We start from the raw sequence: 11,957 nt of genomic DNA on the forward strand, positions 1-11,957 counted from the left end.
GGATATGGGAAGGATGTGCAAGAGGTTAGCACCGGAGTTTATTATTTCGCGGAAAGTGACGCCTATTTGGAGGATGGTGGAAAAGAGGACACGCACGTACTAAGGACCCGTTTGAAGAGGGTGAAATTCACTTGATACAATTAGTTGATCCTGCTTCCTTGGATTTCGAGTTATTACTTGTACAGATGTTATATATGCTATGGTATGGCGACGGTTGTGAACAAATGTACTTGTTCATTCCTGGAAGGGACATCACGGAGCGTTTGTTTGGCAACGGCTTCTGATCCAAACAAACACCCTTTGTTCTGACAATGTCGGACACGGTTTCTCAGCCACGGCAAAAATCTCGGGCGCCCCGGAGTCATCGACGTAAACGAGCAAAAGACCAGGAGGATGAGAGGGGGGAAGTAAAAGAAACGGCTGTTGAACACGATTACGATAGGACACCAAAGGAGCCACGTTCAAAACGCGCAAGAACCAATGGCAAAGGCAAAGAAAAGGATCCCGAACTTGAGCTAGGCGAACTGCCCGATGAATTCAGTAGATCGTTCGAGATTGGCGACGAATTCATACCGTTTGCTATCAGTGATAATGAAGCAGAAGCACCCAAAACGCAGGACTCCCATCGCAGTAATGTGGAAATAACAAAAGAGAAGGCGCGAGAACGAGAATGGGACAAAGGGAAACGAGAAACGCATGGGGATGGCTCGCGCGATGGAGGTAGTCGGGGAACAAAACGAACGTACGAAATGGTCTTTGATGATGAAGATTTGCGGGATCATAGAAAACGCAGACAGGACTTTCCCTCCACTTCAAGAAAGGCTCCTTGGATTGCCAAAGTCGACTGGGACAGCTGTCGCAATGTTGCGGAGATGTACGTTTTGTAACTTTCCTTGACGTTGTGAACTGATTTGCCACAGGTTGCATTGCGAAGTTGAGGCATTCGTTCGTTACATGTCACCAACTGAAGTCGAGGAGGAAATCCGAGGACTTGTAATCACTCTAGTTTCGAATGCGATCACGAATGCGTTCCCAGATGCCCGGATACTACCCTTTGGAAGCTATGAAACCAAACTATACCTCCCTAATGGGTAAACATTATATGTGTCATGTCAGAGTCAATGCTAAGAGTTGCGCAGGGACATAGATCTTGTGATCAAATCAGATTCGATGGCCTACAGTGATAAAGTGAATGTTCTACGGACCCTCGCCAATGTTATCAAACGTGCGCGGATCGCTTCCAAAGTTACCCTCATCGCCAAAGCCAAAGTGCCCATCATCAAATTCGTCACAATCTATGGCAGGTTAAACGTTGATATCAGCGTAAATCAGGGTAATGGCGTGGTCGCTGGCGATATCGTGAACGGTTTTCTCAACGGCATGCGCGGGTGTGGGTTTGCGCTCCGGAGTCTCGTCATCATCGCGAAAGCATTTCTAAATCAGCGGGGGATGAACGAGGTGTATACCGGCGGTCTGGGCAGCTACAGTATTGTCTGTCTAGCGGTCAGCTTCCTCCAGATGCATCCCAAGATTCGCAGAGGGGAGATAGATGCAGAGAAGAATCTTGGAGTTTTAGTTATGGAATTTTTCGAGCTCTATGGTTGCTATTTCAACTATGAGGAAGTAGGAATATCCGTGCGTAACGGTGGCTCATATTTTAGCAAGAGACAGAGAGGATGGTACGATTTCACGAAGAGGAACCTCTTGTCCATTGAGGACCCTACCGATTCTTGTGAGCTATCCCCTTTAAATTTTGGCAGATGGTTCACCATTGCTCCCTTTACCACCAGCAAATGATATTTCCAAAGGCTCTTACGGAGTTGCGAAAGTTCGGCAGACTCTTGCAGGAGCCCACGGAATCATGACATCAATGGCCTTCCTGCGGGCTGGGATCTTAGGTGCACGCAGGGAAGGGCGGACGTACCCTTTACGTGGACACGGAGAACCAGAAGACATGAGCATTTTGTCCAGTATACTTGGCGTCACTCAAGAGGTATAGTTCCCTTTATATTCTCAACGCATGTTAAACATCGCAACAGACATTGAACAACCGATTATTAATCCAAGAAGTTTATGACCAGCGGTTGCTCCATAAGCTTCTCGGAACTTCTCCCAAGCCTCGTATTGTTGTCGCTGACGTCCTCGAAACTGCTGCTCAGAACAAATTATCAATGACTGCAGGCAGCACCACACGTACACGGACCCGGGAGCGTAGCGTGGATATGGTGCTCGAAACCGACGATGAGTCGCTACCGCAGGAACCCAGCGGTTCCCGTCAAGATAACGACGAATTCGGTAAATATCATATCGAAAAGCGGCGCACTGTACAGAGGCATGAAACTAGTCAGTCAGACGAGCAACCCGAATTCACTACCGACGAAGATGACTCAGTAGACGAGGAAGAAGCATCCTATGAAATAGGTCTAGATGACGGGGTTCCTGGTGATGGGATGCAAAGTATGATGAGCAAACGCAGATCATTTTGGCTCTCCAAGGGGATTGGGGTCGACAACGCTGACGACAGCAGCTGATGGTATATTACAGAACTTGGGAAATTGAACTATTTAGCAAGGTTACGGGTCCGAGCCGAATAAGCTTGAAGTAGACAAAGTTGACCAAGTATTTGGAGGATGAAAGACGTCGACATCTTGATGATCAGATGATCACTCAATATAATCCTGACTTCACGCACAACCGTTGCTAGCCAGTCGTTGAACATTAATCTTTCACTTGAACTTCGTTAGTGGTAATCCCATTGGCATTTAGAAATCTGCGAAGTTCAAACTGGCGCCTGTCCTTGTGTTCCTCGTCTATTTGATTTCGTGGTTACAACGTTGCAACCCGCCATCACTGAAACTACCCTCTCGTTTCAAATTTCGATATAGTTTACCCGGTCGATGTACGTGGACAACTTCTAGTGTATCTGTGTATGCTAACCATGAGACTATAGGGCGACCTCGCGCACGTACCCTCCTCCAGTCAATCTAAAGGAACGTATTGCTGCCCTCCAACAGCGGAACGTGTCCCCAAGTCAACAGCAAACGTCTCAATTCGCTTCAAAGAACCTCCCGAGTAGTGGAACCGGATGTTTGCGCGACAAAATCGCCAAATTTGAGGAGAAGGGAGGCATCCCTGTTCCACGAGGCAGCTTCGGTATGGGTGCGCCTCAGTTGGCAGAAAACGCACCAGCAAAGAAGCGTGGAGAGTTGTATGGGAACCGAGTGCAAAACATGGGGAGACCGGGTTGCTCGCCGTCGAGTCGCTCTGGCTCACCCCTCCCCCCGGCGGACGACTCACCTTTGCCAAGAAAACGTTGTGTCTCTACCGGGGGAACACTCTTGAAAGGCACTCCTCCGAGATTCACAACGGGAGAACCTATTCCGCCGCTTCCATCCACACCGTCACCGACTCTCCCTTTTGCTCGTCGCAACTCCCTAGCAGTCGATTTTGGTCCAACTCAACGTGCCGTCAGCTTCGGGGAAGCGTCTCAGCACGTAGATGAAGATCTAGAATCACCTTCACCTTCTCTGTCCACTTCTCCTTCGCTGCGAGTAAGAGATCCTGCTGGAGTCATAGTCCCGTCCCAGACCCTTGAACCTGTCACCTCATCAGATGATGTACTTCCCCAAGATATGGATGCACCATCACAAGCAGAGCAGGATCCGGCGGTAGTAGGGCTTGGCTTGCAGGCTGACTCTAATATGGTGCCTGTGATTGCATTGGACGTTGTGGCGCCATCACAGTCCTCGCCAGAAGTTGTAACTGTCGTGGAGGTGGCTTCCGCTGTTGAGCCTGGTCAGACTATTGATCCTCCTTCGGACGAGAAGCCTCAGTCACCACGTCATCACCCATTGTCAGTAGATGTGTCCATGACCGACGCTCGGCCTTCGGAAGCTGCCCTTCCTGACTCGTCTTCAACTATTTCGCATTCACTCGTCACCCCCAATACGGTTACCGAAGACGACTCAGTATTGGCCCCTCCCCGTACATCTACCATTACCTCAGGAGCCAATGACAAGGAGCGTGATGACGTAGCCACATCATTACTGGCATCTGAATCCTCTCCTACTGAGGAATGTGGGACCATCTCTCTCATCGTGCCTCATCCACGGATCCAGGTACAACCCAGCCCCCCATCACCTGATTCAGGGATAGAGACTACTAAGCCTGAAGTAAAGCGCTCTTTCACAGCTGTAGTGCATCACAAGGTCACAGAAATGCCCGCTGCCACAGCACCGACTTCATCCCTTTCCGCACCTATGACACCACAAATTGCGCGAGTGCGGCGGACGGGATCACTATTGCTCCCGAGCCACTTTTGAGCTCGGGCTATGGAGAACTCGCCATCCTGTTGGAAGAAGCAGCATTGCTTGAGATGAAGCTAACTGAGGGAGATGGCTCGGAACCGGTGGAAGCTGCGCTTCCCAAAACCCCAACTGTCGACACTTTCGCAACCGACATCCGGTCCGTATCTTCCTCAACACTCACAGAATATGTCGAAGCTCCATCCGCGGAGACTGCATCCCTTTCAGAGCGTTCGATATCTATCCCGTCCATCCGAGAACCTAACATGGATCGAGACATCCCCGAGGAGGATGAGGGTGATGGAAGGAGTCTAGCTTCTACATCTGCGTCACAACGATCCCCTTCACACAGGAGGTATCTCTCGAGCATTAGGCGACTGACTAGTCGTCGTTCGTCGAACTACATGCCTGGGGCGTACCCTCGGGATAGTATTTCAACATGCTCTGAGGACTCCGCCCCGGTTGCGACACCATCTGATCATGGAGATGGATCAAGCTTTGGTATTACATGGCCAGTCGTATCTACAAAGAAAGGCGGTGGGGAGAAGTCTAGCTCATTTGCGGACAAATTGTTCCACCGCAACAGAACCAAGTCGAACGTCAGCATAGTGGAGACAGGTGTGTGAGCTGCTCAGAAGAAGACCTTCGCACGGACTAAATTATTGTATGCCATCCCTCAAGACCAAGGCTCGATGTATAACTCGCCGAAGAGGTCGTTTATATTGTCCCAGCCCCCGACTCCATCCCCAACCAAAAGCTCTCCAGGTCGCCATGCCAGCGAATTGCCCGGCTCTCGTCCATCGCACTGGATGGTCTCACGGGACTCGTCATCTTCTCCTGCTCCCAGTATCCTTGAGAAGGAAATCTTTGATGAATTTCCCTCTGTCCCACAGACGCTTCCTCCGGGCCCACTTCACCTATCTCCAGACCTCTCGGGAGTCGCAGTTCGTCACTCGTCAACTCTCCCAGTCAAGGCTCGGAAACACTCGCAACAAAGGACATCCATGGTTTGAAGTGCTTCATCTTGGGTACCAAAGGAGTATTATGGAATTAGCTAGCCCCGCTCCTCATGTTGTCAGGACTGTTTGTTTTCGTTGTGTATTTTTGCTATCTTTCAGTACCGTTTGAAATTGAATATTGAATTCTCTAGTGGATTTGAGTGTTTTAGCGTCATAGCTTTTATATGCTTCAATAACTTAGTCGACGCGTGCGCGTGAAAGATGAAACTACGCCAGTGTGAAATATTCCAGTCGTGTATTTTTCGGTAGATGTACAGCAAGGAAATGATGATACAGTGACATCTCAGCATTTCAACACCTACTTCAAATCTTCTGGACGAAATATTTGTGCTAACGCTGCATATCTTACAAGCTTGAGCTTGAATCTTGATAAGTACGGCACTCATTCCTTCTATCCGTCCAACTTATGATCGAGCCACGCGTTACAGTTCTCCGAAATCAGTGCATTCTGCACAAGTCTACTGCGACTCTGTGCATCGTGTCTAAACGTTAAACTTTTGTAATGGTCTTAAAGTAGCCTACCCCCTCATGGTGTCCTTACTGCAATTTTCTGTCCTTTCCGGGTCATGGCATGGCCCATAGTCCCCAGTTTATTTACCACGGGAGCCATGCAGATTGATGTGCCAACATGGAAGACGATCATTTTCAGCAACCATCTTCCTTCGCAATGTCAACTGAAACGCATGATCTGTTGTAAATGTCGACGTGACAAACAAGATGAGTTTCTTCTCTTCGAATTTTGTCATTGGAGTGCCTCACGGGCTGCGACCACCGTCCTGGTTATTGACCGCTGCGAGCCAGACCCCGAAAACAACAGCAATGGGTCATCTACTCGTACATCAGGAATAATTTCCCCACTGGCTTCTCCAACCTCCACCGCTATTGATAATGTTTTCACTACCCCGAACATAAATTCCGCCATCCAAACCTGCCTGACTAAAGTATTTGGCTTATACATAAAACTTTGTACCCTCCTGTCAGCTGTCATCCAGAATACTCCCCAATATCTTCTCTACCAGAACCAGTGGTTTGCCGAGACTGTCTGGGAGGCCGCAAACCAACTCTTCTCAGGTGGTGTCGAGGGACCGTGGCTTAGCGGGCGCTCTCTTGTTATCCTGGGATCAAGGTAGAGAAGTTAAGTAGCGTGGTAGTATGCCAGGAATTTAACGCTGAATGGGCACACATCGAAAATGAAGAGGGACAGGAGAGGCAAGAGGAGGAAGTCCGAGTACAGCAGGTGAGCTCTTCCTAGTATGGTTATGGTTGTGAGATTAACTATCGATTATAACACTTACTGATTCTTGCAGTTGCGGGACGAGTATCAGGCAGAGATAGACCGATTGCGAGCAGAGATAGCCGAGTTGGAGAGTCGTTTGGGTGGTGTCACACTTGGTGCATTTCTAATATACTATCATCTTCCAGCCATGTCCTCGCAATTGCTATAACATTATTAGCAGCTTCCTGGATTGATATACTTTGGGACCACGGAAATTGGCATGATAGCACCAAGATAGCGCCATGGCGAGCGTTACATCAGTTTCATGCTGAGGTGAATCCAAATTTGGCAGCCAGTTCTCGATTGCCCGTTGTGGCGCAAAACCCGTCGTCCGAACTAAAAACAAATTTGTGCTAAGCTCTACTTAATGCCTCCACCTACTATTGTCCCCTTCGGGGTGACATACGAAAAATTGGAACGATACAGAGAAGATTAGCATGGCCCCTGCACAAGGATGACACGCTTTCCCGGAGTGGTAGACCTACGGGTCTCAATATTTATTGCTCTTTTTTCTTGAAAACAGGAGAATGCAAACCTCATGTATTGGAATTGATTTGATCGTGCTTTCTGAGATCTAAGTTTGTAATTGATCATGAAAATCCAGTTACCTCAACGAACTGCAGTATTTTTGATTGCCTTTGTTTATCATCATCTTATTCTTCAAAAGCACCACGATGGATTCAGTTGTTCTCGAAACCAGTCTCGGAGACGTTCAGCTGGAATTATACTGGAACCACGCCCCTCGGGTGAGTTTATTCCCCTGTTTTGCGCCTTCTTTGCTTTGACTGAACTGATCAAGGTTTCATTCCAGACGTGTCAGAACTTTGCCGAGCTTGCAAAACGCGGCTACTACAATGGCGTCGTGTTTCATCGAATTATCGCCGTCAGTGGAGGTTTTGTTCTACGCAAAACGTCTGTATTCATGATCGGTCGTACTTGCAGGATTTTATGATTCAAGGTGGTGATCCAACTGGAACTGGTCGAGGTGGAACGAGCATTTACGGTCAGAAATTGTACGTCCGTTGTAAATGTTTCTCCCAAACGTGAACTCATGACATATGCACAGCGAGGATGAAATAAATCCAGAACTACGTTTTACGGGTGCAGGAATCCTCGCAATGGCGAACTCGGGGCCCAATACAAACGGTTAGACTGCTGCTTTTTATGTTATCCGCTGCTTAGGATATAATGGCCCGCTTCTAGGATCTCAGTTCTTCATTTCGTTGGCGCCCACGCCTTACCTGGACGGCAAACACACCATTTTCGGCCGGGTGAGCTCAGGCATGCGTGTTGTGCAGAGATTAGGTGCTGTTGCAGTCGACGCTCAGGATCGGTAAGTCGTCGTGCGTCAGGATTCTCAGAGATACTTGACCGCTTGTTAGACCAAGAGAGGATGTGAAGATACATAAGGCTCGGACGATGTGATTATCCGTGTATTCTTACGTTTGCCTTCGAGCGGCATATTGGAAATCTGCGCTTTGTTTGACGTAGGTGCCTTATCTTGGACACTGAGCACGTCTTTTTGCGGAAGTCCGGTCTTACGTGGAATGTTCTATTTTGTCCCAGACTCTCGTGGCTTAGGATTTATGCTTGAAATGAGAGCTCAATTGATCTTCTTTTACCAAATATATAACATGACCGCTGTCAACTTGAAACGACCAGGGTCCCGACATTGCCACATCATCCATCCAGTAAGTAGAGGAAACGTTATGATACTACCAACGTGCGCGACAGATTTGAAGTGGACATGCGTGTTGAATACTGAGTAGGAGCCTTCATCGAAAGTTACCAATGGACTGCACCTGATAAGGAGAAGACGGGGGAAAGAGGCAGAGTTAATCACCGATCAATATATATTGAAGCTATACGAGATATTCGTGACGTGCACGAATGATAGGAGGAAGTGTCGCGTGACGTGACATGGGTACAACCCGCGTGACAGAACGCGCCTGGGCATCAAAAGGCTGACAGAGTCTGCTGATGAGTCCTGACAGTAATTTTAAGGGTTACTGCATCTGCTATAGGACCGGAAGACGAATATCAGTTGTAGGTGCATTTTACTGTGCAGTTGTTGTGTCTGACTGAATTTCAATAGTCCGCAGTCCTCTTGGCACTGCACGTCGTTGCACGGCAGCCTTCTTGACCGTATGACAACCACTAGCACCTCTCCTATGCTATCTGAGCGCATCCTCCCGACTCGTAGAGCAGCAAGTCGGGCTTCCGCTGTGTTCGCAAACCAGCTCCATTCGCCAGGTCACTCTGATGATGAGCCCGAGCCCTCAGACTCATTTGGGGAGCCTCCGTCACGTAGGCAGCCTAATGTGAAATACCGCTATAACGCCAAGGGCAAATTCCGCGCTTCGCCACTAAAGCAGACAGATAACTCGTCGCCATCCCCTAAGCGCCAGCCCAAACCAAAGCCCAAGACTAAACCCAAGCCTGTAACACCTTCACACTCCCAGGTATCCGTGCGTTCGAAGAAACGCAAGGCCTCGGCTTCTGGTTCGGATAGGGAAGGCACAGTAAGCACTCTCACAACCCTGTCGCCTTCACCGTTCTCGAGCGTTCCCACAAGTCCGTTTATTTCCACCACGGATCTTCCCCCACTCTCTATAATCAGTCATTCTACCCCACCGCCTCAGAAGCTTAGTATGGTTGGGAGCGGTTCCATGCGCTCTCTCAGAGTATCCAGTTCTAGCTTCTCACAGCCCCGAAGCCAAACTTCCCCAAGGAAAAGGAAGGCGGACAAGGCAAAGACAACTGACCGGGGTAATGGACGTAGCTTCGGCGACGTTGACACTCTAGTCTGGGTACTGGTGAATGACTTAGGAATTGTTGTTACCTCGGTCCCAGATGATGACGATGATATTGAGATTCTGGACGAACGCATGTGGTGGCCCGCCAGGGTGAGCATTCCCTGACATGCTGAAAACATCTCAATTCACTCAATTAAATGGCTAGATTGTCCAAAAACAACCGCTCCGTGTGACCCTCTTTGGCGACCTTTCATTATCTCGAGAGCCTTCGACAATTCTGTCTCCATCCGAACATAACATCCAGCCCATTCATAACCTATCTGGCGAAAAGCGTTTCTCCAGAGCAACTTTCCACGTCTCATCTCTCACCACATCTGGATCCTCAGACCCTTCCCCTCGCAAGAAAACCAAGAAGGACACAAGCGAGAGATGGGAGGCAGCAGTGAAAGCTATGGAGGATGCAGATGGACTCAAGCGTGATGGCATGCCCGAGATGATTTCTGCGTACACTGGCGGGACGTTTTCCTCAGAAGAAGACGATGTAGAGGACCTACGTTCAACCAAGAAGGCTAAGATTTCACCTCGTGCTGAGCCTGAGGCTCCTACAGACCGCGCTTGGTCTCCTCCGCCTCCGGATCCCATGCTCCAAATCCCAGGCGAGCTTGTTCTGGCACAGGCACTACGAACGAGAAGTAACAAATACTGGCCCGCTCAGCTTATAGCATACGTTCCACCAACCAAGCCAGGTGGGAAGGAACGCTATCGGGCCAAGTTTCTGGACGAACGGGAGTACAACCTCACCCGGGATAGATTTTGGACCTCTGAGGAAGAAGGCTTTGTTATGTGCGACTTGGGCGAGTTCGAAAGTGCCGTCCAGGATACCGAGGCTCCGGACTCGGAAGATGAACCGGAAGATAAGAGGCGGAGCCCTAGTCCAGAGTTGACCGACCCACCTCCCAGCGCAGATGCTTTCGCTGATTTGTCGATGCATGCGCAACTAGCATACGTGAAGCCCGTGCTGAATGCCATCCTACAAGGGAAGTACACCCCGGCAAGCAAGAGCCATGAGGCTTTCATGCGGGGAGGTGCTGCTAGATCCAGTTTAATGAAGCGGGCGGCGGTGAGAGGAGGGTTGGATCCGAACGAGGTAAAGCAATCGCAAAAACTGATTACGCGATGGGCACTTGGAGAAGGGTATGCTCGTAGAACCAATGTGAAAGTCAAACCTGAAGCAAAGGTGGCGCCACCCCTGGAGCAAGATAGCACAATCTGCCTAACTACTTTGACAACCAATGGCGATGGGTTGGCAGACGCTGCCGTCGGAAGCGAGATAGTTGCGACTTCCGACAGCGCGGCCCACGACATTTCTCAGCCCATACCTCCCAGTGACATCGGCAATCAGGACACCGAGGCAATGACAGTTGACAAGCCCGATTCTGGAGCAACGGATGAGACATCTGTAGCATCCGACGTCGCAGGCCACCATGACATTTCTCAGCCAATACCTCCCAGTGACAATAGGCAATCAGGTCGAGGACCCCAATACAATATCACTTAACAAGTCGCCAGACAATATACCCGCAACTTCTGACAGTGGGAATCACGACTGCACTGTCTCAGCCCATACCTCCCAGCGACACTGGCAATAAGATTGATGGCGACGCCGTAACAGTTGACCAGCCTAGCCAGGTCGGCTCTCTATATTTCACCTTCGCGTTTTTGTGTTGATAGTGTCTTTTTGCATAGGCTGGCGATTCCTCAGAGCCGAAGACGGTTGATCTACCTTCTGTATCGTTGCCTGATCAACCTTCTGCACCAAAGGAGGTCATTGCAGAGCAGGTAGGATCTATCACAGTCTCCAAAAGCAGAGATTCACCTTTGATTGCAGCCGGATTCTAGCGGTCACTGTGATTTGCCGCACGCTGGGGAGGTAGGCTAGCAATATCGCACCCGCCACCCCGGGTCATTCATCATTTCTACAGGTTGAAAGCCCTGTGCCTGCACAGGACCAACAACGGCCAGTTGGCTCACAGGAATATGAATCATTATCGACCCTTGATAAACTTGATGTACGTCTTATGTTCTGTGATAACTATTTTCACTGATAAAACCATTGTTCACCCACAGTACTGCGTGAACATTCTTCTTCCCGAGGCAATCCAGCAGCTACTCCTGTGGCGGTCTGGTGAGCGCACTACAGCTGCTCTTCTCTCTCACTCAGAGGAAGAAAGGCTGCATGAGCGCGGTTCAGCGAAGGCGCAGGAGACAGACTGGGTATTTGACTTGCTCCGCCTGAGGGAGGCACAGGCGCGGTTGTGGAGCGTGGATCTGAAGGTCAAAGGCAAAGCGAAAGATGAAACAGGCGTGGCAAGGGGTGGGACGCGTTCGCGGCCTCGCAAGACTACTGCACCGCGATGAGAAACTTCAAGGAATATCTTGGTTAAGCTCGTTTGGAACGTATGGATGTAGTTTTGACATAGTATTCTGTGTTGATACGGGAGCTGTTGTTAGTGACTTGATTCAAGGATATCGTGACTCTTTTGCTTTCCTCAGGTCGGCGTGCGCATATGTATCAGTCCAGTATATGCACTGGAAAGGTACA

At 49.5% G+C, this 11,957-nt stretch overlaps 6 protein-coding genes across 6 annotated transcripts; 5 read left to right on the top strand and 1 right to left on the bottom strand.

The window, feature by feature from the left end:
- Positions 1-311: 311 nt before the first annotated feature.
- On the top strand, positions 312-1,999 carry BJ212DRAFT_1443492 (uncharacterized protein; the record flags this gene model as incomplete). Its single annotated transcript, XM_041337835.1, has 4 exons — positions 312-874; positions 921-1,091; positions 1,140-1,732; positions 1,791-1,999. The coding sequence occupies 4 exons, from the start codon at positions 312-314 to the stop codon at positions 1,997-1,999; spliced, it is 1,536 nt and encodes a 511-aa protein (XP_041200313.1).
- A 952-nt stretch (positions 2,000-2,951) lies between these two features.
- BJ212DRAFT_1207649 (uncharacterized protein) lies at positions 2,952-3,464 on the top strand (the record flags this gene model as incomplete). The annotated part of the gene is made up of 1 exon (XM_041329178.1): positions 2,952-3,464. A coding segment is annotated over one exon (513 nt), but the record flags the coding sequence as incomplete, so codon positions are not given.
- A 2,138-nt stretch (positions 3,465-5,602) lies between these two features.
- Positions 5,603-6,839, top strand: BJ212DRAFT_1312551 (uncharacterized protein). The gene is made up of 2 exons (XM_041334055.1): positions 5,603-6,560; positions 6,631-6,839. The coding sequence occupies exon 1, from the start codon at positions 5,890-5,892 to the stop codon at positions 6,451-6,453; it is 564 nt and encodes a 187-aa protein (XP_041200315.1). The 5' UTR covers positions 5,603-5,889; the 3' UTR covers positions 6,454-6,560; positions 6,631-6,839.
- Positions 6,840-6,959: 120 nt separating this feature from the next.
- Positions 6,960-7,924, top strand: BJ212DRAFT_55032 (cyclophilin-like domain-containing protein). Its single transcript, XM_041343479.1, has 4 exons — positions 6,960-7,345; positions 7,411-7,482; positions 7,542-7,612; positions 7,666-7,924. The coding sequence occupies exons 1-4, from the start codon at positions 7,274-7,276 to the stop codon at positions 7,748-7,750; spliced, it is 300 nt and encodes a 99-aa protein (XP_041200316.1). The 5' UTR covers positions 6,960-7,273; the 3' UTR covers positions 7,751-7,924.
- On the bottom strand, positions 7,018-7,250 carry BJ212DRAFT_1312554 (uncharacterized protein). Its single transcript, XM_041334056.1, has one exon. It carries the CDS (start codon positions 7,191-7,193, stop codon positions 7,032-7,034), a length of 162 nt encoding a protein of 53 aa, XP_041200317.1. The 5' UTR covers positions 7,194-7,250; the 3' UTR covers positions 7,018-7,031.
- A 592-nt stretch (positions 7,925-8,516) lies between the features above and the next one.
- BJ212DRAFT_1312558 (uncharacterized protein) lies at positions 8,517-11,951 on the top strand. Its single transcript, XM_041334057.1, has 8 exons — positions 8,517-8,645; positions 8,695-9,505; positions 9,561-10,884; positions 10,950-11,044; positions 11,102-11,194; positions 11,244-11,285; positions 11,338-11,424; positions 11,483-11,951. Exons 2-8 carry the CDS (start codon positions 8,747-8,749, stop codon positions 11,771-11,773), a joined length of 2,691 nt encoding a protein of 896 aa, XP_041200318.1. The 5' UTR covers positions 8,517-8,645; positions 8,695-8,746; the 3' UTR covers positions 11,774-11,951.
- Positions 11,952-11,957: the final 6 nt, after the last annotated feature.

The sequence above is a fragment of the Suillus subaureus genome (genome assembly GCF_016647635.1).
Source record: "Suillus subaureus strain MN1 chromosome Unknown BJ212scaffold_1, whole genome shotgun sequence".
Taxonomy (NCBI): domain Eukaryota; kingdom Fungi; phylum Basidiomycota; class Agaricomycetes; order Boletales; family Suillaceae; genus Suillus; species Suillus subaureus.

Coding starts and splice junctions, on each gene's coding strand:
- BJ212DRAFT_1312551 (XM_041334055.1), top strand. CDS start 5,890: ATGGCATGGCCCATAGTCCCCAGTTTATTTACCACGGGAGCCATGCAG.
- BJ212DRAFT_1312554 (XM_041334056.1), bottom strand. CDS start 7,193: ATGATCAATTACAAACTTAGATCTCAGAAAGCACGATCAAATCAATTC.
- BJ212DRAFT_55032 (XM_041343479.1), top strand. CDS start 7,274: ATGGATTCAGTTGTTCTCGAAACCAGTCTCGGAGACGTTCAGCTGGAA. Junction 7,483..7,541: donor TGTTTCATCGAATTATCGCC/GTCAGTGGAGGT, acceptor TCGTACTTGCAG/GATTTTATGATTCAAGGTGG. Junction 7,613..7,665: donor AGCATTTACGGTCAGAAATT/GTACGTCCGTTG, acceptor ACATATGCACAG/CGAGGATGAAATAAATCCAG.
- BJ212DRAFT_1312558 (XM_041334057.1), top strand. CDS start 8,747: ATGACAACCACTAGCACCTCTCCTATGCTATCTGAGCGCATCCTCCCG. Junction 9,506..9,560: donor GCATGTGGTGGCCCGCCAGG/GTGAGCATTCCC, acceptor TTAAATGGCTAG/ATTGTCCAAAAACAACCGCT. Junction 11,425..11,482: donor CGACCCTTGATAAACTTGAT/GTACGTCTTATG, acceptor GTTCACCCACAG/TACTGCGTGAACATTCTTCT.